We start from the raw sequence: 23,909 nt of genomic DNA, 5'->3' as shown, positions 1-23,909 counted from the left end.
AAGGAGCTTTTCTGATTTTATAGTTTGGTTAACAGTCAATTAACTTGCGTGGGGTCCAGCAAATTGGGCAAGGCTCCCCCAATTCAATGCCCTCTTCGAGGCCACTGCTCTTTTGGTTTTGTTTTGATTCCGATGTTCGTAGAATTTGCATGACAGTGTGACCGTATCTCGCACACAACCCATAATCTTGCTCGCAAATGATGCTTACAAGCGGCAGTCGCTTTTGTTTCCATTTCGGTTTTACAAGTTTTAGTTCCTTTTTTTTTGCATTTCAAGCTATCACATGGATTCGGAGGAGGACTTCATCAATGAAGATGTTTGCCGAATTTGCAGAAGCGTTAACGTAGCTAATCTTGTTGGCATATTTGAGGATCGCGAGCGGATGCCTATGCAATGGGAAGGCGGAAAGTTGGAGCCGGTGCTAGCTGATATTTTGAATGAGTGTGCAGATTGCATGATAAAACCAAAGGATGCATTGCCGCAAAAAATATGCCGCTCCTGCATTTCGGCTGCCCGACAGACATTCCAATTTAAACGAATGTGTGAGCAAAGCTATCAATTCTTTAAGCAGCGCCTAAAAGTGGGTAACCTTAGGGAATTGGATCTGGCATTGTCGTTTCTCCTTGATCCGCTAACTGGAGTCAAGGTGGAGGCTAGCGAGGAAGAGTCTATAGTGTCAAAGGAAACACGCGCGGAAGAACAACAAAATCAAGAAGAGGATGTGGTGGACGAAATATTGGAGGAGAAGGAGGCGATAGAGGACGAGTACAAAGAGCCGGAGAAGAAAAAGCCATCAGATGAGCCGGAAAAGAAAAAGCCATCAGATGAAATAAAAGACAACAGCATTCCTGAAGATAAAGTCAAAACTAGGTCAGCAAGAGCTAAAAGTGCATCGTCACTTCAGCAGTTAGCAACAGATACTTTTCACTGCCCCCATTGCACAAAAACTTTTGAGCAGAAATCTTACCTAAGAAAGCACATGAAGTAGGTTTTATAATTCTCAATACAATTGCCAAATAATTGAACTTTTTTATTTATTTCACAGACGCCACACTGATGAGAAATCTTTTATATGCCCAACGTGTGACAAATCTTTTTTTTTTAAAACGCATCTTGTCACCCATATGCGCGTCCACACTGGCGAACGTAAATTTAAATGTCAGGACTGCTCCTTATCATTTGCCCATAATTATCATCTCAAGGATCATCAAAAGATTCACACTGGCATTAAACCATTTCAGTGTCCCCACTGTCCACGCACATTCACTCAACGCAGTAATCTCAAATTGCACATCAATTTGCACACCGACAAGGGGAAATATAAATGCCCGGATTGCTCGAAATCCTTTTCCATGAAGTGTGCTCTAACCAAACATCTGCCTGTGCATGCTGACGAAAAGCCATTCAAGTGTTGTTACTGCCCAAAGAGCTACACAAAAAGGAATAGTTTGAAGAGACATGAACGTGATCACACAGGTGAACTATATCGTTGTACCTTATGCCCACATGTCTTCAAGGAGCTGTATAAACTGCGCAGGCACTCGAAGAATGTTCATAGCGTCAATCTGAATGACATTGACAAAAATAAGATAAAACCTAAAGTTGCAGTTGGAAGAGTTAACTCTAATAAGTAATAAGATTAGAGATAACATTAGATAATGCTGTATTATATTTTCAAAAGTATTGTGTGGTTAACGCGATGAAACAAAATATTGAAAGATTAGTTTGTAAGTGACAGGGCTTTTGTATTTGACTGAAATGTTAATTTTTAATGCTGTTTCAGATGTTACACCAAAAATATTCCAGCACGAATTTGGTTTAAACTTAAATATGACTAAGTTCATTTGACTATTTCTTTGAATGAAAGTTTAGTTATTTTTTATTTTCTTTGTTTTAGAAAATAATCGAAATGAGTTTAATGTTTTTTGAAAAAAGGCCAAATCGAACGAAGTATGTGTAAATGATTCCGTTAAGGAATTTGGATATGGCCCATACGTTAAATTGAAGTTTGGGATTGACATTTTTTTTTTTTTTAATAAATATTTTTGTGTTTGCTTAAAGATTTTGACTTTTGGATTATTTAGTAGTTCTTCTTGCATCCACTTTGCGCTTCTTTAACTCCATCAACTGTGACCAGTTTTCATCCCATCCAGCAATTACTTTCTGGGCATTTAAATACCATCTGTGGACATTTTCATATTTGCTCAAATCAAATCCAGCTGCATCAAATGTTGAAACGCTGGACAAACAGGCTATATCAGCAACCGTCGGCTTATCGCCCTTACCTAAATACAGTTGATTCTCCAAAAAAGTGTTCAACACTTCAAAAGTTGATTCAATTTTCTTAAACGCTTCTGGATCAGCAGGGGCTCCACGATATTGTGGTGGATAATACTTGACAAAACTGGGATACAATGTGTTCATATCAAAGTAAAGACATTGATTAACGACGGCCTTTTGCTGAGGATCTTTGGGATAAAGGGAGTCATCTTTGCCATATTGTTCCGCCAGATATATAAGTATAGCACGCGACTCCCATAATACAAATCCATTGTCAACAATTGTTGGAATTGTATGCTGGGGGTTTATTTTTACAAATTCTGGATTTAATTGTTGTCCTCCGGTAGTATCGAGCACTTTTCGATTTAGCTCCAATCCCAAAACTTTAGCTGCCATAATAATGGAGCGACAAATTGACGAACCGGGATAGTAATAAAAGTCCATGTTAACTTCGTTTGAAGTGCTACCGATGACTGATTTGAGATTCATATATTTATATGCTTTTGAGCAATTAGAAAGCTGACTCATCATAATAGCATTTTTTTCTGGCAAAAGAGAATATTTGTTAACAAGAGAGAAAGAGAGAAAAACGTAAAGAAATCTGTAAAATAACGACCCAGTTGGACCCGGTAACTGCTATCGTCAATGAATTCGTAGTATATTTTGTTCAGCGCTTCAATTGAGAAATTTAATAAAATATCGTTTAATTTTAAGTTTTTGAATAAATTCATCGTTTTTTCAGTTTCTGATTTAATTTATAGACTACAGATAAATATATATATATAAAATCCAATGAAATGAAATCTTTTAACTTAAAAAATATGAAACATTCAATTTATAATTTTTGTACGATCCGCAAGTTAAAGCTAAAAGAACAAATTATTTTGCCTTGTTGAAATTATGTCTACGAAGCAAGTTTCTTAAGTTCAGAGGTTTTTGATTTGCCATCACCGGATGACGTTTTTCGCGGTGCTGAAGCAGGTTTTGAACCTTTTTTGCCATAAAACATATCCACAAATAGGGCGGAGAATACTAACAGTGCTCCCAGCCATTGCCGGGCGATTAGAACATTACCAAAAAGCAACACAGAGCAAAGAACAGTGAAGAATTTTCTTGTCGTGGTAACAACGGAACAGGCCAATGGTCCGAAATTGGCAACCATTAAGAAAATGAAAAATTGTCCTATGACGCCACACACAGAAATCAAACCCAGGTGTGTCAATGCCTCAGGGTGACTCAAAACGAAGGATAGGAAATCCTTGGCTTCACCTGGTTACAAATGAAAAAGTCAAATAAATATGCTGCCCCAAATGAGTCCTAATATTGACATACCGGTTACAAGAATGGGCACACAAAGCATGAGTGTACTCCAGAAATTCATGGCCACCATCATTTGTTGTCCTGATGGAGAACTAGCTGCCCGAATTCGGTCCTGAACTGCCCCTGTCAGGCCATCCATAGAAAGACTTAGGAAGAGCAACACTTCACCCAGCATCGTGGATTCTGCTGGTAGATTGGACACTTTGCTCTCCTTGTACATGAACAAAATGACACCTAGAACTATGGTTAGCACACAGCCATAGCGAGTCCAGCTATATGTTTTTCGCCCAATAAGTACACCTAAAATCATTACTGGTATGGGCTTGGCTGCTTTTCCCACCACAGCTGTTGGATAAGGAACCCATCGCATGGCCATTGTTGTAGATACCATGGCCAGCAAATAAGTCAAGGAACTAACAGCATAATAGCCGGTATGTGTAGTATCCTCCTTGGTAGGTCGGATCATCAAAAGCCCTGCAAAATGTATGTGCTTTAGTAAACATCTGTGTATAATCATATCCAGATTTTGAACAAACCTTTTGCAAACAAACAATTGCAAAAACACTGCACCCACACCAGGGCCAAAGCATAGGTAAACCTTTGACCAATACTTCCGTCTGGTTGCACTTGGTCGCCATAACGCCCTCGCGTCAATTTCTCTTGTACAATGCCGTAGAGAAAGTAACAAACAAAAATGCCCACGGCATAAATGACAAATCGGCTACGTTCCGATAATTTCATTCTGTATATTTGTGTCTTAACGCTAGACTCGGGAAGCAAGGGAATAATGCAAATGTTTACACAATTTGCATCGTAGTTAACTAGTGTGTGTGTGTCCAGTACGTGGACATTTGGCTTTGATTTTATTCGCTGATTGCCGATTTGTTGGGTACGTGGTTTTTGTTTTTATTGTTGTTTAGGTGTGACCGGACCGGACCAGCATATTTGTTAAACGTAGATAGTTATTTACATATGTATGTACGTAAAATACTGTCACACGTTAAGAAGCGGTGAAATTCAAAACTCATCAACTTTTCTGAGTTTTCATTTGTTTCATCAATATTTAATCTTAACAATTACTCGGTACAAGATGTGAAAAACGATTAAACTTAGGAAGATCCAGTATGAGAAAGGAAGGGGAAGAGGCATAATCTATACGCCACGTAAAATGCAGCTTAATTATAGGATTGCAGACACCTTTTGAATCCATTTATTCATGGCTTGTGCTTCGTCTGAGTATATTGGGACGCTTGATCACTATCGGCAATTCCTTCTCCGAGTTTGTACGCTTAAGTTTGTCAGTAGTTGAGGACGATTCTGAGACCTGAACAGGAGTCTGTCTGACCACCGTTTTCTCCACCTCGGGGGCATTCTTCAAAAATGCCCTATCCATGGCTGGTGGATATACAAATATGTTGGTACACATTCGCCTTACATTGGTTGTGGTAAACTCCTGTAGCGGCGCACGGGGTCCTTGTGGTGTTTGCTTTAATCGAATCTTTTGTTTATTTACCGCACGGCGGCTTTCAAGCAAACTGCGGGCATAGTTCGCAACGCTCTTAACAAAGATCTGATTGTAGAAAGCAATAATGTCTCCTGTCCGCCCTTCTGAGAGTACAACTTGCCGATAGACGCTGCTCTTTCCAAATGGTTGCCGGCGATATTGTTGGATAATATCGCTAAAATTAAGACGCTCCTTAGTCAGACGGTCATGTAGATAGATGGCACACAGTAGTAATTGATCCAAATGCCGCTGCTGGATAAGTTTGCCACCTTCTAAGGTTATAGAATATTCTACAAGTTGCCAAATATAAATGTATGACTCTTTGATGTAGAGTGCTTGACAGAGACGGGTCAGTCGTTGGTGCGCCAGACTATAGAATTTTCTCAGGCAAATATATGGTCCCTGGGTGGTGCTCGCAACAGGTTGATTCTCCTTTTCTACAAAACACTTTTTATGCTGGACTTCCTTTGCGTTTGGAAGGTTACTTCCCCAATCGGAACTAAAGCATTTCCAAAATTGAGAACTGTTGCGAAAAATGAGCGATTCGAGACACTTTTCCTCCACTACATGCAGGTGCTTAACCAATGGACGACTTAGTAGATTATTGTGATGACGGACCACCAGCTCAGGTATCTTTTGAAAATGGTAAGGATCTACATCCGGGTAACAGGACAAGACAAAAGGGAACATTAATTGATCCACATCTTCGTCATATGCATAGAGGGCAAGATCCAGACAGCAAGCCATAAAATTAGAGCTAAATGTTGGCTGTTCCAGTAACTGGGTAATTTTCATAAATGGCTTCAGTTCAAGCTCAGACGTTATAATGGTTTGAAGTAGCTTATAATACAGGCCGCTAGCCAGATTAAAACGAGCTTCAGCTTCTTGTTCATTAAGAAAATTCTTTGCTATAATGCTAAATTGCGAGCCCATATTCTGAAGCGAGGTTGTCAATTCGTGTAACAGATTTCCTGAGTTTTTTCCCAATGCTTCAACTATTATTGTGGGCATGGCCTGCGGCAACTTCTTATTTAAAAGCTGAATTAGGCTGCTTGACATTTGTGCCTCTATTTTCGTTTCTTCAGCTTGTTCATGTCCCTGATTTCTGCATAGAAGAACCCGCTCATCCATCTCACTGATATCGGCTATGTGATGGACATAGCTACGATTCAAAGCAGCAAGGTTGATTTCCAGGATGCCATCTTTAACCAGATCTCGAAATGTATTATCATTGCCTAGTAGTCGCTGATCCATGAAGAGCACCATTAGACTCTTGTGGAAAAATGCCTTCTGCATTATTCTAATACCCTTTTCTGGAAGTTCTGGCATTAAAGCCATTATTGACGGTAGAGCGCTCCATTTGTCCAACTTATTGCTATCAAATTCCGAGCTAGACCAATCTTTTGGTAGTCCTGGGAAACTTTGATTGATAACAATTGATCCGATCACTTCCAGGGCATTCACATAAACGAGTTCCATTACACAAATGAGCAGCTGGCAACCATTGACTAGATTTTCAGTTACAAAACTGGGTAATTCATTCCGCAAGACGAGAAAAAGGATCCAACCAAACTCATATAGCGTCTGGTAATGGGAACGCCCATCATCACTCTCCTGGCCCACATCTTTGGGCAGCACATACAAGTGATTAAAGATATTTTGATAGTGCTGCTGGATGATCATTGTAATGCTCATGCGGCGTTGAAGTTCCACAATTTCCTGCTGAAAGGTCCGATCCTGCTGTGTCAGCCAGTTCCAGTGCTCCATCCGCTTCAAAAACTTAGTCATGTTCATTTGGAAACAACGCAATAGCCGCGTCAATGACATGTTCCAACTTTTGGTACGCTCCATCCCAGTTGTAGCGGTGTCCACCTCCTGCTCGTCACCATTAGCAGTCTGCTGCTTGCTACGCATGTCCTTCATTTTAGCCTGCTGCAAACAACTGTAGACAGCACAGCAAAACCATTCCTGGGCATCTGCAGACAACAATCCGCCATCTGAATTATACCGGCGATAGGTATCCAGAGCATTTTGTTTTATATAGCTGCTCAATTCAAGCGGTTCACAAATTTGGGCGACGCGCTTTATCTCCGCGTCGTCCTCTGTCTCGATCTCCTCTTCGATGTAGCTCATTTCACTACTATTGGTGTGGGCCATTAATAAGTGAATTATTTATTTACTTCAAATTGTTTATAATTAATACTCAAATGTTTGACTGTACAGAAAATGAAAATTATTCTAAAGGCGCGAATGAAATAGTGTTGGGACACCATCGATACCAGCAGCGTTGCTCGCCGATAATTATCGAAAGTGACTTACCGATTACCGATGCCGATACCGATAGCGCAGTCTATCGGTTTTGCAGCACAGAACGAAAATATTATAGTTTTCGTAACAATTTTTTTAAATTCATAAATATTGGAAAGAAAATGGCTCAACGAAATCATCGAATAGATCGAATTGCTCAGATGAGCAAGCAGGAGGAGATTATAGCAAAAAAACGCCAAGAGATACTCGAGAAACAGCGAACCCTGAAACTGGCAGTTAAGGTGGCTGAGGCACAAAATTTGGCTGCGAAAAAACTGAAAACTACACTATCACAAGATCCTGATGAGGAAGATCATCAACTGCAGCCGCAGCAACTGGGTCAAGAGCAGCAGGATACAACTTGCAATAATGAGGAAGCCATGGATGCGGAGGCAAGTGGTGAGCCTGCACCTGGAAATGGCAAGGAGACTGCATCAACGGTCGCATCGACAGCATCAGGGAATTCAAAGACTCTTAACAGCTTCACGGGCAAGACGGGAAAGATAACTTTTGGAATGAAGCGACAGCAGCTACCACAGCCATGTCTAGATCAGCCGCCCTCCAAGGTGATGAATACATTTTGCAATGATGGTTCGTTTCTCGAAAACTTTAAAAAAATACTTGAGAAACATGAAAAACCACCACAGCCACCGATTATAGTTCCTCCAGTGCCGCAGCCCAGGTATAGGTTTTTTGTGTTATCTTAAATAAACTCACTGTTTATTTCTAATATTTACTCCACAGCACTGAAGAGGCAGACTTGCAAGCAGACACGAACACGGCTGGTAGTCCTCAGCAACCACAGCAGCAAGTGGAATTGACAATAGCCACCAGCACAAGTGCAGCTCCGGTTATGCCACCTCTACCAAACATTTCGGTGACCAGTGCGGCGCCCAACCCTCTAGCATTTAGCATACCTGTGCAGGCAGCTCCTCCTCCACCGCCACCATTTGCCTTCAATCCCACACTTCTACCACAGGGACCGCCGCAAATGTCGTTGCCAGCTGCTTTCTTTCATGCTGGCCATTTACCTATGCAATTGCATCCAGTGACAGCTGCAACAGCACCACCACCGCCACCGCCACCACCACAATTGCCACTTGCATTGGCAAATATGGCGCCCATTTATATGCTAGGCCCTTCTGCCGTGGAGGGATTACAATTGAACGCAATACCACCGCCCAAAGAATTTGATTTAAACGCCATACCCAAGCCAATTAATCTCGAGCCGATGCAAATGCCACAAACACAAGCCGAAAGCAGCCTACGCCTAATACCCGATCATTTGGTTGCAGCGGTCGTTAATCCTCAGCAGCCGCCACCACCGCCCCCGCCCATACAGGACACGCAAGAATACAATAATTCGGATGAAGCTGAAGATTTGCAGCAGCAGGAGTCACCACCAACACCGTCGCAAGGTATGTAATTAAATTTGCTATCAGATTTTTTTTTTTTGTTCTGTTGTTCCCCCTGACCAACCTTTCCACTTTACCCAAATATTCCTTCCAATTTCCTTATTTCCCATCTGATGCAAATTTATAAATCTTTTTATACATTTTACAAATCGTTGAACACGATTTTAAAGCAATTTATGTAGTTTTTTCAGAAACATGCATACAATTGCCAACGTGTATAGAAAACCTTATCGCACTGGTTGCCGAAAACGGTGAAGATTATGAAGATAAAATACGTATGCATAGAAGCGAATTACATCCGGCATTGTGGTAAATCTACAGAACTATGTTTTTACAACAGCAAAAAAGAAAAGAAGGAGAAAAAAAGGGATGGCTGGGTTGGGTTGACTGTGGGCTAGCTGAAGAACATTTAAATCATTACCAATGAGATATCATAGATTTGTTTAAACATTTCATTTGCCATTTAGTTTAGAATGTACTTTAGAAATTATTTATTTCACTTATTTCAATTGTTTCTTGTCATTGAATTGCAGCACATTCCGAAAAGGACCTTCATTTAGACAGTTATCGGTCTTCCTCTTTTGTAGCATGTGTAGCTAGACCACTAAAAAGTTCTTAATGTTAATTTTTAAATTAATTTAAATTCTTTTACAAGTTCCCTTTTTCTTTAAATGTCCCTATGGACAAATGCAGAAATTGTACCTTTGACCCTATCCTTAGACTAATTATTTAAAGTCGTGACACAGTTAGAACTTTTTAGACTTAATTTTATATTGATCATATATCGATTAAAGAAAGGGTTTACATAGTATTAGCATTGGCGTAGACGAAGGAAAACAGTAATTGTTATTAGATGAATTCAATAATACCACAAGGTCAATCCAAGCCCAAGTCTCGTTCGTCGTTTTAACACTCACCTGGAGATGGGAGATAAAGCCGGCAGATTCACGCGAAAACCAAACGATACCAACTAATTAAAGTCGGCCAGAGTTACTTATAGAATGTTTTTGTACACAAAACCAAAAAATTTAACCCGTTGAGCACTTTTCATTGTATGTTTCCACTACTCTTTTTGAATTTTAACAATAGGTTTCTTTATGATACAAGCTGTGAGCAATATCGAAGCTATCGAAGACAAATACTTGACTACAAGCACCAGCAGAGCGAACGACAACGAGAGCGGGAGCTAGGCAGGCAGGAAGAGCAAAAGCAAACCCAAAAGGAGCCGCAACACCAGCAAAACGATCAACACGAGCATAAAAGCGATTCGGCAGCCGATATATATGATCCCGAATCGGCTATTAGTGCTGATATCGATTCGGATGATGAGTATATGCGTGGAATGATGGATCGCAATCGCGATAATATTAAACGCCGGATTGAGTGTCGCAATGAACTGAGCGATGAAGAGCGACGAGAGCGCGAAGAATCATCAGCAGTAGCAGCAGCAGATGCAGCTGATGATCGTGAAGAGGAAGACGATGAAGAAGAGGAGAAAGAGGTCCAGCGGCAAAGACGTAAGCGCGATCGCAAGAGTCGTTGGGGAGAAAAGGAGCAAATGTTACCAAGCGGTTCAAGTGAGTATATTTTTTTTTTATTTGATTCTTCATTCGATTTAAATTTGTTTTTGTTTAATTTCAGGCACTTCTAGTGGCAATTTTGGCAATCAGAACAAACCAATGTTGTCCACAGTAACACGTAATGATCCCGCACTGCTGCAATATGCACGGCTCAATTATGGTTCCACACAATTATCCGAGGACCAGTGGAAACAATGCGAAGAGCATTATAAAGTGAATCTGCTGTACCAGGATATGATGCGTAAGCGTCAGGAAATTGACCGCTTGGCCCGAGGGGGGAAATTTAAGTATGAATATGATTCCGATGAGGAAATCGATGAAGGGGGAACCTGGGAGCATAAATTAAGAAACGCCGAAATGGAAGCTACCTCTCTGTGGGCTAATGCTCTGACTAAACAGAGTGAAGGCAAGCATCATATCGGTGATTTTCTGCCGCCAGAAGAGTTGAAAAAGTTCATGGAGCAGTATGAGGCAAAAAAGAATAACAGACAACCGGATTTGAGTGACTACAAGGAGTACAAATTAAAAGAGGACAATATCGGTTTTCAAATGCTACAAAAATTAGGTTGGAAAGAGGGACAGGGTCTTGGTCAAGATGGCGCTGGCATTGTGAACCCTGTGAACAAGTAAGTACAGCCAAAGAACTTTTGCAGATGATCATATGATGCGATATTTTCTTTTTCTTAGAGCCCCTCAACGTGATGGTAATCACGGTTTGGGTGTAAGCAGTGCAGCACAGCCGGAGGATTGCGATAATGAATATGATGCCTATCGCAAACGCATGATGTTGGCTTACCGTTTTCGTCCCAATCCTTTGGTATGTTGTGTCTTAGATATAATTTATCTCAGCTTTACTAATATATATTAAATTTTGCAGAACAATCCACGTCGCGCCTATTATTAGGCCTAAATAGCTTCTAACCATATTGGCGTTTAGTATCATTTATCCTATTACACTCTACTCTCCTTTATACAAGTATATCTTACACACACCAGACCAGTTTATGAAGTTAAAATGATGTTCTTGTTTAGAAATGAAATTAAATTAGAGATACAATATGCGCGAAAATTGTAATTATATTTCGTTAATATTTCATGATAGAAGATCGATATCAGCTTAAATTTAATGCATGCATATGCATCTAGGGACTGGGCTTGGTTTCGATGAAACAGTGTGAAATGCTGATCCACCTCTAGAGCTAGGGACTATCAATAGGTGTTTTAGGGTTTCGTCATCTACATATATAAGTATATGGGTATAAAAAGGTTTTGGCTTTCTGGATTTCTAATTGATGCGTATCATTAAAGTGTGGACACGATGACTTTATATAAAAATCCTTGAACTGGTACTACTCTGCTTGAAACACCTAAATGCTAATAATACTAAATTGTACTCGAACTGGAAATCGATATTTTTAGCCTAAGAGTAAAGTGTTAAGACAGGAGTTTGGTTGCCACGCGCCAATACCACCGGGCATTTCATATCCGATGTGAGCATCTCCAACCAAGACATGTAGAGTGGAGCTGAGATGGCCTCCTGTAATATTAGAAATATTTTTCAAAATTTGTTTTCCATCATTATGGACAAAAGTGAAAACTTACCTTGCGTGGCATGGGCAATGACATGACAACCAATGAAGCATGCGACGAATGCTTTACGACTAGTTCGTGAATGCGCAGTTGACGGTTTGTCTTTTCCGCCATGTTTTGCAATTCTTCATCTGTGATACCGAATTCATTGCGAGCACTTCGACGGAAGGGTTCAATGAGACGCTTGTGCTTTAAAATCGTATCATGACGCGGCTGTTCTGAGACACCTTTGAGCATAATCAGCTCGGAGTATTTGATACGGAATTTGGTCAGGAGACTAGCCATGCTGCATGATAGAAGATTCAAAAAGTTATAAATAACAGAACATCTTTGGTGTTCCTTAGTAGTCCTTACCTCTTCTCCTCGGTCTCTTCATCCTTGCCATGACACATGGCAAATACTCTCAGCTTGCAGTTGGCCCAATGTGAACGCATAGAAATAATGTAGGGCAGCAGGATAGTAAGACCTATAATGAAGAAAGAAAATTACCAACCATTTAGAAAAATTCCAAAATAAAATACTCTAAGTGCGATCCTTACCTCCATCATCGTACAACCAGAAGACATCGATTGTACCCTTGGCCTGTTTTCGAGTAAAAATGGTCATGGCATCTAGCAAACTTTGTGGTATCTCAGATCCACCTTTGGTGTGATAAGTAATAGCTGGATCATCAGATGTGCCATTAACCTTATAGCTACGTGAACTGCGCTGCATATTGGGCATTGGAGCCGGTTGGGGAACGGTATACGATGAATTTGGACTGTCCATGCTGGCCAGATTCAAATTGGAATCAATGTGCAAAAGCTCAGAGGCTGCATTTGCCGCTGGCATCAGTTCATTGGTGAATCCAAGGGCATTTGGTGTATTTAAGTGATTAAGACTATTATTACCAGAAGCAATGGTAACCTCAGGGCTCAGTTCAGAGAAATCCAAGCCATTGGTCAAGCGGAGCAAAGCCACACCCATGCGCTGAGAAAAGGCATTACTATAGACGCAGAAAGTGAGTGAAGCATTAAATAGAATAATCAACAGATATGTAGATAAAGTTTTACTTACTATAAAATAGAAAAGTAACTCTCCACTTCCTCTTTTCGACAACGATTCCAATCAGGCTTATAGCCTACCAGAACAATATTAGGTGACATTTTACCAAAACCGGTGGACTTAATCAATGCATTAATGCCATCCTCAAGGCTGAATCCATCAATCACATTGTAGAAGGCTTTAATTTTGCGGGCATCCAAATATTTCTGTCCATCTTTCACCAAATGCAAACGATTCTTGTAGCCCACGCGTACCTGGAATGGGAAAACAACTTTTGTTACTAAAAAATTATTAACGATTCTTAATCTTTGGAACCTACTGGTATTATATTGGCCACAAACATGAGGGAATTGTTTTTGGTCAGCAGAAAACCAAAATCAACCAATGGTGGACGGGTCTTGGGATCGCCAGATAGCACCAAGACCTGAGGATGATAGTTCTTAACGTGATCGGAGACATTTTGCAGCCGCTGCACAGCCATTAGAGCAGCCTTATATTGTTGAGCCTGGGTCGTTGATCCCCAATTGGCATCCGGTTTGCGATACATAACGACCAGATAGAGGGCGAAGATAATGCCAAATGTTATTATAGCAGCGACATAATTAATTAAAAACATTATGGCCACACACATGGCAAATCCAAAGAGACTAAGCCAGGCATTGTAGTATTTAAATGTCGGCCGCCAGCCCAAAGGTTTGACGAATGCCGCATGGAAAGTACAGAAGTTGATCAGGGCATAGGAGGCCAAGTAGAATGTGGAAATCAGTGGAGCAATCAGATTGAGTTCACCAATTAACAGGAAAGACGTAGAGATAAAGAATGTCAATACGTAGCCACGATACGGTTCGCCATGTTTGCCATATGGCTTGGAGAAAAAGATCAATCCGGGATAGATTTCATCAATACCCAAAGCCTGGACCAGACGGGGCACAGACAACAGATTTGTCAATGCTGTACTTAAGGTAGCCGCAAAGCAACCGGCATAGATAAGTGGTCCCCATAAGGACATCTCCTGCATCATTTCGTACGAGTTAAATAGACCCCAAGTGCAAGAGTTATTTGCCATGCAGGGCAACTCTGATGGTATAATAGTGCCATTGACCAAGTCTCCAGGAATACCCGACGCATCACGTACAGCAGCGCCACCGGCAAAGAGCACAAACAAAGCATACGAAGTCATTGAAATCAATAACGACCAGAATGTTCCCTTGGGTATGGCAGCACCAGCATCCTTAAGATCACCGCAGATATTAGCACCAGCCTGTATGCCCGTTACACTGGGAAAAAATATGGCAAACACACTGAAAAAATCATGATTCACTCCCTCTGCATAGCGATAGTCTGATCCAAAGTTCTCTTTAAATGTATTCCCTATAAGGGAAAGACGAGAAGAAGAAAATCAGTAGCCATTCAATATCTAAGATTACAAATTGATGAACTTACATGAAAATCCCACAAATCCTTTAGAGATCAAAGTTTCATCACCTCTGGGTCCTATAGCAGCTCCAATTAGAAAATTAAATATGGCCAACACAATGGTTACAATCAAAAAGTTTTGGGCCTTCGTCTCCCATTCCATGCCAACGCAACAGATCAAGATGAGTACCAAAATGGTCATAGCTCCAACAATTCGAATGTCATTGATGCCATTATCCACAATCTTAAGATTATTATTTTCTGTAGATGATTTGGAAAGACATTCGGTAAATTTTTACTTTCGAACAAAATGTTTTTAAAGTCCGCAAGAGTTGTGTTACTTTTTAGTCAACGATTCTAAAATTATTTTCCGCATTATACTCATACTTACTTAATAGAACATTTAACGATTCGCAGAAACCAATAGTATTCATGGAGGCGGAAACCGCATTGGCAAACGCAAATACAACGCCCACCGATGCTCCGAATTCCGGACCCAATGAGCGTGATATAATGAAATAGACGCCACCACCCTTGACCTCACCGTTGGTGCTAATGGCTGACAGCGAAAGCGTAGTTATGACGCAGACCACCGCCGAGATCGTAATTATAATCAATGATTGCAATATACCCGACTCGGCCACCACCCAACTGAGGCGCAAGAAAAGCATAACACCCCAAATATTTAATAGACATGGTATCAGGACGCCAACAATCCAGCCAAGTTTAATGTGACCCCCAGTCGGTTCCGGTTCTGTGGCATCTGGTATAGTAATACTCTGAAAAAGAAAATATAATACAATTCCATTTGGCATGATAATCTATCGAAATTCAGATTTCAATTGAATTGACTCAAAAAGGTGTTAATTGATCGAAATACAGAATTATGTGTTAAATACATTCACAAACTTAGCCCAAAGTGTTTAACTTTTGCATTAATCTTAAAACACGCATATGTTTCCCCCTTAAATATTGCTCATACGTCATGTTGAACATGGGCTTCTTACGAATACGTATCCAATTAACAACGACGCCAGTGTCAGTGTCAGTGTCAGTGCCACGGCCAAAGAATTGGGAGAATTTGAAGCATCAAATTGCGTATCTAATTAAAGTTGATTTTATTTTATAACCACACTAAAACTCAAACATCATAAAAGAGGACTCCCCTCACACTTAAATATAGACACACGAACAATTGCCAAATTTCGACGTTAACCATAAACCTTGTTCTTATGGTGTGACAATTTGATCAGGTCTTTTCACCATATCTTCCATTATTGTTGGTTTCATATTTTTTTCGTTTTTTTTTTTCCTTTTTTGATTTTCTTCATTTATTTGAGAGCTCATTTATTTTATTGTTTGCCCACATAATTGAATGTTTTTACTGTTTTCTCTTCTATTACTTTTTTTTTTAAATGTTTAGCACGCGTGTGGCAAAGAAAAGGGGCTGGGCAGGGCTAGGTGACATCGATTGACAGCCACCCTTTTGCACACGCTGCGTATACGCAATGCTGGTGGCTAGTTAGTCAGCGTTGTGGGATGTGCGCCCGCAATGGGTGGCCCCATGTTGTTGATGTTGATTGTTTACACATTTTTGGCGGCACTGAAGCCCAGACAAACCAACAGAGAGACATAGTCGGTTAGACATTGCTGGACGGAAAACTAGAGAGAAATACGGACAGACAGACAGTGGACATAACCATCGGACAGACACCTTCTATTCGCTTTTGCAATGTTATGGACTGGCTTCCTATAGCCATTTAATTTAGTTAAAGACTCATTTGGCGTCATCGTCATCATCGTTGTGTGGAAATTTTCTTTTTTCTGCTATTTTTTTTGCCCACACGGAATTGGAATTGGAATTGAAATTGGAATTGGCGCTTTTACCATATACAATTTGGAGAAGGACGAAAGGGATTTGGGGGACGAATAGTTGTTATTCCTGGGGATAACTTGTGGCAGCGATTTAGTGTGTAGGTGGTTAGCAATAGATAGATACATATATAGATAGATGATTAAATACAGGACAGTTATATTTGTGTTCTAGGAAGTTGTAGTAAATAGAAATTTGAGTCAATTTATTATATTTTTTTGTGGCATTAACCTTAAAAGAATAGTTTAGAAGTAGATATGATTGTGGCCTGTTCCTGATTCTACATAATTGGCATAAAAATTGTTTCGATTATTAACAATAAATTTGTTTAAATAGATCGAAGGTTAATAATGCTTCAATATAATACTTTTTTTTTTCTTAGTTTACTTTTCGTTAATTGTTTTGTTTGATTTATTAAAGGATTATTCTGAGGGTATTCCAAATATATGGCATATGGTATTCCACACACACGCACACACACCTTGCCAAATGTATTGTAATTGTGCTTAATGCCCAGCAGGCGAAACTAACAAATGCGTTTTAATAAAAATGCAAAAGAAACGCATAAAGAAATCAATAAAATTTTTGTATAAAAATAGCAAACAACTCTTTGGCTATGAATTGCAAATTGAAATTGTAATTACAATACAAATAACAATGCCTCGAACAAGTGCATGGGGATATAAAAAGGAATCCAAAACGAAATAGGGTGAAAATGGCTGGGAAAATGGCATAGAAAATGCGCAATGGGCAACGAGTTGTTGCTTCTGTTGATGATGTAAACAAATTTGAACAAAAAAGAAGAAAGAAATAATGCTCATACGCCGTGTGTTGCCATGGACAATCAATGAGATCTTTGGTTGCTTTTCAAAACAATTTATTATTATTATTATTCGATAATGTACGTATAAACTTGACATTCAAAATATGCAGAACACTTTCAACTGGATTTTACTGGAAAATTTCCGGCGCTTTTTAAGTGTTTAGTGACAATTTTAATTGATTGAAAATCGAATAGTGATCAATTTTTTTTTCAAGTTGATGTTGAAGGTTTATCAATTTGACAGTCTGCCAGCCAACTTTGACAGGTTCAACAACATACCAACGCACATCATCCATACACATACACACACACCAACACACACTATATGTGAACTTGAACCGAACTTTAATACCTCGTTTTCATGATAAGCAGCAAGAAAGCAGCAGCAATATGTCAATAACAACGCCATTTGCTGGTGGCTGCTGTCAATTTTAATGATACGCCACACTTGTGTACACTTTATAACCCACTCCCTCCTTTTCACTAAACAGTATGCAGGTACATACATATTGTGCTGGTCCTCCAATGTTGACAATATCCCTGCCCATTCCAATGTCCACTTTTATGTCATTGCATTCCTGCATCTTCTTCTAATTCAGTTTCAATGCTTCGACCATGGATATCATCTTACAAGACGTCACAAAAAAAAAAATAAGGTGTTCTTATGTAAGTATCTAGCATTTAATATTGAGACTCTACCTTGGGATAAATTAGATTTTTCTTTAAATTTCAAATTTCCCACAAAACCTTTTTTTACTTTGGTTGCGAAGTGCTTGTATTTATGAAACAAAAGCTTTTGTTTGTTTTAATTTGATGTTAGTGAAGGAATTAACACCTTTGACTTTAAGAAGTCGTTTACTTTATCTTATCACTTTAAGCTGTTCCATTGTTTGTTATTTCTAAGCAGTTTATTTGGCGTCTTCATTGGAATTCCCTTAATGATTGTGCGGCGTTGTAATGCAATTTTTATGATATTCTATCATACGACCTCGCTGCCACATGCCTCATGCCCCATGCCTTAAGTCCTTTGCCTCATGTTACTCAGTCCCAGTAGCCGTAGTAAATTAATTAAACAAAATAGGTTGGATAAGTCTCTCTCTTTCTCTCTCTCTCTCTTGTGTGTGTGTTAGAGGGGCATAAGTATAGGTAATAGGGAGGTTTTCTATATAGACGCATTTAATTTATTACTTGCTCGATAAGCATAAAAAAACTGTAACTCTGAGTAACTTTATAGTTTCTTTACCCATCCTCCCATCCTTCACTAATCACACAAACTTGCCCTCACCACCCACTTGATAAGCTCATGTCCTTGACTGTGGCTTATCAACTTGAACTAACGTCATAATTATAACAAATTTTCGCTTCTTATTGTTTACGTACAACTTTTCAAATCCCTGCAGACGTCATCGAACGCGTACACAATTCTCCATCATTTTTCACGTTGGGAAATTTGAAAATATTTCTAGTAAATAAATTAGATAAAAGTACCATGGAATCATGGATGAGAACAACTATAACAAATTTTCATTTTTTGTCTGGATTTTGAATAAATTTTCCAAGATGATCCATAATTTCCTCTTGTTTTTTTTATTCTCTATACGTTTTCATTCTCAAGTTTATGCTCTACATATTTGTTTTATTTGTTTATTTGGCGAGGCACTTGAAATGTTTTTGGCAATAAGATGTGCAAGAGAGCGCGACTGAGGGAAATGAGGTAAACCAGATTCAAATCAATTGGCTAAATTCATTGACAGGTTTTATTATTGTTCAATAACAGAAAAAAATGAATATATATACCTAAGTATACATACATACTATATAAATATAGTTCATCAACTGTGACAAGTTGATAGATTGAAGACGTTTGCTCCAATTTTGCTCAAGTGATTTTTCATTCTATTTGCTATGGGATTAACTACGTTCATTCGTCAAGATTGAGTCGGTATACGTATGTATATATACTACGATCTATTCTTGAGAAATTAGCACAAGGACCATATTACATTGAAAACATTTTTGCAGTTTCAGTTAGTTAGAGTCTATCTAGCCCAGTCCCTTATAATGTGATTCTTACATCATCTGAGATTATATAAGAAAGAAATTTGTATGCAGATAAAGCTAAATTTTAGATAAATTTTCAGCTGATACAGTTGACCGTGAGGCGAGTTAAAAGATGAAGACTAGCTTCTTCAGAGTTCTAACTGTGATTACATACGAATGTCTATATATCTCTTCCATTCTACTGCATACAGATAGACCTTTCTCTTCAAACTCACCTGATCGGCGGCTTCTCCCTGCAGTTCACCAATTGAAGGGCGCTTCAAATTGCGCATAGAGATGCGATAATTATCCAAACGTGGTAATGTCTCCCTGTAATTTAAATCAGATATTTTGAGATCAATAATCTGGATACAAATCGAATTTGAGTCAAAAATATTCCATACTGATGAAAGGGAAGCAGAACCATCACCGCTTCGGGTAGCATGACCGTTGCCTGCAGCATGCCAAATACAAATACCTCTCAATAAGAATCAACAAAGTGCCTACTCAATACCCGAAAAAAACAAACCAACAAAATTGTATAATAAAACACAAAAATGAGGAAATCTTATTGTATGTACAAACATACATATGTACTATATACTTACTAGATTGGCAAAGGTGGGCCCCCAGGCAGAAGGTCAGGGTCTGAAGGAATGAAGTATGGAAATCACTTTAGCCTACACTTTTATCATGCAGAGGTTTATCTTTTGGCTAGCAATTTGCCGACTCTTTGATTTTTATTATGTATATTTTTTCAATATTGTATTGGAAATTAAAACAGAAACATACCGGAAGATTTCAACTTCAACAAATAAAATCTTCGATACCCTTTCAGTTAGTCTATAATGATAGGTAAACATGTTTGGAATGCTTCGTAATGGAATCAAAATGATAGAGCATATAGTCAATTAGATATGTACCTACATCTATGCAAGCTATATTTCCATCCACCTGTAGGTCATCAATTTTCCTATGGTTCTTTAATCAACGTCTAGGCTTATGAGCTAGATATTTAAAAACTATGTTAGATTAAAACAAGATTTCAAATCCAGATGCCAGATAATCCCTTTATATCCTATGTGAACAGAAAACGTTTTAATCACCTGAAGAAATCGCAAAGTTTGCTAGAAATATTATAATACCCTTAAAGAAGGGTATATTAGAAGCATACCAAAAATGTAGCAATATGCCAAAATATAATTTAAAAGCTTTAAATGGCCAAAAAATAATCAACATTTCTGGAAACATCAAGTCCATGGCCCATGGAAGTAGCCAAAGGGGTATTATCAAAAGGGGTGCACCTTTTTAGTATTATTTACTACTAATTCAGATTATTTTACTTAAATCTGCATAAGGCAATTAAGAAAAGAGATTTTAAAACAGTTCTGCCACAAATACAAATAGAATCCTATTATTATTTACCCCTTTCCGTAGCCCTTTTAAACAATTAATTATAAATGTTTATTAATATCAGAAAGCAATGGCTTGACTTGAAAAAAAAAATGGAACAAATCGAAACAAAATAAAAACAAAATAGAATAAATAAAGAAAATGTTATGATGTTATGGTATATAGTATCTACAAATATATATGTGCTATATATGTACATACATATTTGTACATATTAAAGAAAAACTGGAGGCAAACAGCAATCAACAGAGAACAAAGAATCTCAGTGGCTTTTCATCTTACACAAAAAATGAAAAACAAGAAAAAGAAGCAACGAAAAACTCTTCTTCATTTTCGTTTTCAAGATACAATTTGATGTGTATACATACATACATATATATATTGATCTTTGCGCCGGTTTCGTTAAGTTATAGCTAGTATGATTTAGTTGAAAGAAAATGGGAGCAAAGTGAAGAGAGTGAGCATTTCGATCAATTGATCAATTGACATATGTACAACAAAACCGCATATATACGTACATATATCTTTCAGATACTTCTGTTGTGACTAATTTGCTTTTGTCACACGAGTGACAATTAAGTCTCAAACAAATTGAGCGCAAATCACGAGTCAAAATTCACACTTATGTTAAGTTGTAAAACTATATTATTTATATGGCCATTGCAGTTATATGACCTAACGAGAGAAATCATCCTTGTATCCGATATGGCAACTGTTTGGCATTTTGTTAGTATACAGACGAAATCGATTTATGTGTACATTTCAATTTGTGTAAATTTGTTGAAAATGCCTTTAACATTTGGTATGACTTTTTGGCAGGTTTTAATTGAATTTAATTTCAAAAACCAAAACAAATTGTGTAGTGAAAGCAATTGTAAATTTTGCCATTATTATTTATGGATGAGTTTTCGTTTTTGATTAAACTGATCTTGGCCTGAGGGTTGAGGTCGATTATGTTGAATCATGTGCATAGGAAAAATACAAGAATATTTCCTCAACACAACACAATTCGATTGAAATTGAATATTTTTCCTGTTCAATGTGTCGTGCTCAAAAATATTGTAATGCTCTTTCGTTATTTGTGAACAATTTATATAATTCAAATTGTTTTTTGGCAAATTTTGTGCCCATATGACCAAAGTTTCATCATAATATAATGAAATATTGCCTTTGCCATCTTTCCATATGGGTTTCCACTGTGATGTTTTAAAATCACGTGTGTACTAGTTAATTTTAATTGTTTGCCGATCTTTACACGGTGATATCAAACATGTTGTTATTTTATACTTTGTGTTTGCCAAAAAAAATAAAAAGTTAAAACGTGATTGCAATAAATTACACCAAGTGAAGGTCAATTTCAATTCAGATATAGGAATATGTCTACTGTATATAGACTAACAATAAGTGCTAAAAATTATTTAATGATGTTTTTTTTTTGCTTTTGCTTTATTCTCTTTCACCTAGTTTCGCTTTGTTGAGGTTTGTTTTTAATTTTTGCATTTAATTCCCTTTTACTCTGTTTGGTTTGTTTAGGCCCATTAATATGAGATTATACAATTTTCAGGTTTTATATACATATGTATGTATGTTTATGTTACCAATTTCACTATGCAAATACTGTTTAAAAAATATGTAAAATAAATTTTTGTGGATTTATTTTGTTATTTCGTTTGCGTCAACATTTCAATCATTATCAGATTTAAGCTTTACTTACTACTTTTTAAGTAGATGCTAAAATAATGGGAAATTGTATTTAATTGTTAGCCACGTGAGCTTTTAATAGCAACATTTTGATATAAGTGGTAGAATGTATACGATTTGTCTCGTCTTTCAGCTGAATCACTTTCAAATCTTATCTAACAATGAAATTAAGCAAACGTGTCACTCGAAAATCATTGCTAATTGCTAAATTATTAGAAGAAATCATATCAGACACAAAAACAATTATGGAACTTAGGGCTTGAAATTAAAACAAACAAAAAAAGAAAAATAAATAAACTTGTGGGGCACTCAAAACTATTAACCTTAAAAAAAAGACTCTTAATTTCATTTACTTTGTGTTATTTACTATGAGTAGAGTAGTTTCAAATATACAAATTGCAAATGAATTCGAAAGTTCTAAACTACTTGCAAAAGGCTAACTCTATATAACTCATACGCAGGGTGTGCCAGCTGAACTGAACTGTGAAGGATTACAAATTTTTTACTAAAAATGATAATTCTTTTTAATATTCCATCAAAAACTTTTTTTTTTTTTTAATTTATCACTATTTATCACACTCTCAACACAAAATAAACACTACATAGAAAAATGCGGCAAACTAATGAAAACCGTATAATCAAATGAGGCGATTTGTATGTCAAATTAAAAATGCATAACATATCTTACTTTGTTAACTGGGCCAAGCTAAATTTTCGTTCCGCATCGGATTTGCGTAGAAAATGGCCAAAACCCCGGAATGACAGGCGAGAGCTACGCCGATTTTCGCCAGTCTCGTGAGATGCTGCCTTATTGGGTTGCAGATGATTATCATTGTAATTGGCTGTGGTGTTTATCGCTGGTGGCGGGTGGGCAACTGTGCTGGCATCCGATTCATCCGCACCTCCTTCCGCATCGTAGGCGGCATTAATGTTAGCGCTGCCGTTAACCTTTGAGATTTGAAAACGATCAGCCATAATAACAATGCTGAATAATGAATCACTTGATTAATAATTATTTTCGGGTTTTTGCTTTTTAAGAGGGGATTTTTTTTCTGTGGACTTGTATTTTGTTTACATTAAGTATTCTTTAAACTTTGTAAATTAATTTATTTTTTAATACGTCATGGTCATAAGAAAGGATAATGACTTTGATCTTTTCTTTATTCTTTTGGTCAAACGAAAAAGCGCGACTCAAAGCAGGACGACGCGCACTCGGCAAGATTCCAGCTACGTTTAACTGACAACTTTGAAAGCATTGGCGTTTTTTATTAACGTTTCGAGTTGGGAGAGTAGACCCCAAAAAAAAGCGGTTACAACTTAACAGCACGACTGTCGCACGGCGTTTGTTGTTGATTATGGTGGAGCTGCTGCTGCTGCTGCTGCTTCTGCTCTTGCCTTTGGCTTCGACTGATTACCAATCAAATTCATATTTCGTATAGGAACACAGTGGCTCATTTACAGAAAACTTATTGCAAAAATTGTAACTAGATAGATATTTATTCGATTTTTTAATATTGCAATCCATATTAATAGCTACTTGTGTTAGAAATATATATTTTTTTATGCCATACTACAGAATAAAAATGTTACATGTAAGACGAAA

At 38.0% G+C, this 23,909-nt stretch overlaps 6 protein-coding genes across 7 annotated transcripts; 2 read left to right on the top strand and 4 right to left on the bottom strand.

The window, feature by feature from the left end:
- Positions 1–201: 201 nt before the first annotated feature.
- LOC137584762 (zinc finger protein 771-like) lies at positions 202–2,060 on the top strand. Its single transcript, XM_068300316.1, has 2 exons — positions 202–984; positions 1,046–2,060. Exons 1-2 carry the CDS (start codon positions 284–286, stop codon positions 1,632–1,634), a joined length of 1,290 nt encoding a protein of 429 aa, XP_068156417.1. The 5' UTR covers positions 202–283; the 3' UTR covers positions 1,635–2,060.
- Positions 1,721–2,764, bottom strand: LOC137584763 (glutathione S-transferase 1-1-like). Its single transcript, XM_068300317.1, has one exon. It carries the CDS (start codon positions 2,722–2,724, stop codon positions 2,077–2,079), a length of 648 nt encoding a protein of 215 aa, XP_068156418.1. The 5' UTR covers positions 2,725–2,764; the 3' UTR covers positions 1,721–2,076.
- A 218-nt stretch (positions 2,765–2,982) lies between these two features.
- meigo (Solute carrier family 35 member B1 homolog meigo) lies at positions 2,983–4,508 on the bottom strand. The gene is made up of 3 exons (XM_068301677.1): positions 4,137–4,508; positions 3,613–4,074; positions 2,983–3,549 (listed from the first exon to the last, which is right to left on the bottom strand). Exons 1-3 carry the CDS (start codon positions 4,339–4,341, stop codon positions 3,185–3,187), a joined length of 1,032 nt encoding a protein of 343 aa, XP_068157778.1. The 5' UTR covers positions 4,342–4,508; the 3' UTR covers positions 2,983–3,184.
- Positions 4,509–4,632: 124 nt separating this feature from the next.
- Positions 4,633–7,357, bottom strand: Rbf2 (Retinoblastoma-family protein 2). Its single transcript, XM_068301676.1, has one exon. It carries the CDS (start codon positions 7,259–7,261, stop codon positions 4,811–4,813), a length of 2,451 nt encoding a protein of 816 aa, XP_068157777.1. The 5' UTR covers positions 7,262–7,357; the 3' UTR covers positions 4,633–4,810.
- An 87-nt stretch (positions 7,358–7,444) lies between these two features.
- On the top strand, positions 7,445–11,510 carry LOC137585746 (SURP and G-patch domain-containing protein 1). 2 transcript variants are annotated; one of them, XM_068301674.1, is made up of 7 exons: positions 7,446–8,093; positions 8,156–8,829; positions 9,009–9,135; positions 9,916–10,403; positions 10,468–11,032; positions 11,094–11,223; positions 11,284–11,510. In XM_068301674.1, exons 1-7 carry the CDS (start codon positions 7,534–7,536, stop codon positions 11,308–11,310), a joined length of 2,571 nt encoding a protein of 856 aa, XP_068157775.1. In that variant the 5' UTR covers positions 7,446–7,533; the 3' UTR covers positions 11,311–11,510. The 2 variants fall into 2 exon arrangements, with proteins under 2 accessions (XP_068157776.1, XP_068157775.1); XM_068301675.1 differs by lacking the exons at positions 9,009–9,135; positions 10,468–11,032; positions 11,094–11,223; positions 11,284–11,510 and having other exon boundaries at positions 7,445–8,093; positions 9,916–10,152.
- NKCC (sodium potassium chloride cotransporter) lies at positions 11,466–23,697 on the bottom strand. Its single transcript, XM_068301673.1, has 10 exons — positions 22,995–23,697; positions 19,429–19,522; positions 14,848–15,235; positions 14,484–14,717; positions 13,360–14,411; positions 13,053–13,294; positions 12,536–12,981; positions 12,351–12,462; positions 12,009–12,282; positions 11,466–11,943 (listed from the first exon to the last, which is right to left on the bottom strand). The coding sequence occupies exons 1-10, from the start codon at positions 23,279–23,281 to the stop codon at positions 11,827–11,829; spliced, it is 3,246 nt and encodes a 1,081-aa protein (XP_068157774.1). The 5' UTR covers positions 23,282–23,697; the 3' UTR covers positions 11,466–11,826.
- Between the last annotated feature and the right edge of the window lie 212 nt (positions 23,698–23,909).

The sequence above is a fragment of the Drosophila tropicalis genome, unplaced genomic scaffold (assembly GCF_018151085.1).
Source record: "Drosophila tropicalis isolate 14030-0801.00 unplaced genomic scaffold, ASM1815108v1 contig_878, whole genome shotgun sequence".
NCBI lineage: Eukaryota > Metazoa > Arthropoda > Insecta > Diptera > Drosophilidae > Drosophila > Drosophila tropicalis.
The sequence above is the reverse complement of the archived record's forward strand: the minus strand, read 5'-3'. Positions and strand labels throughout refer to the sequence as shown.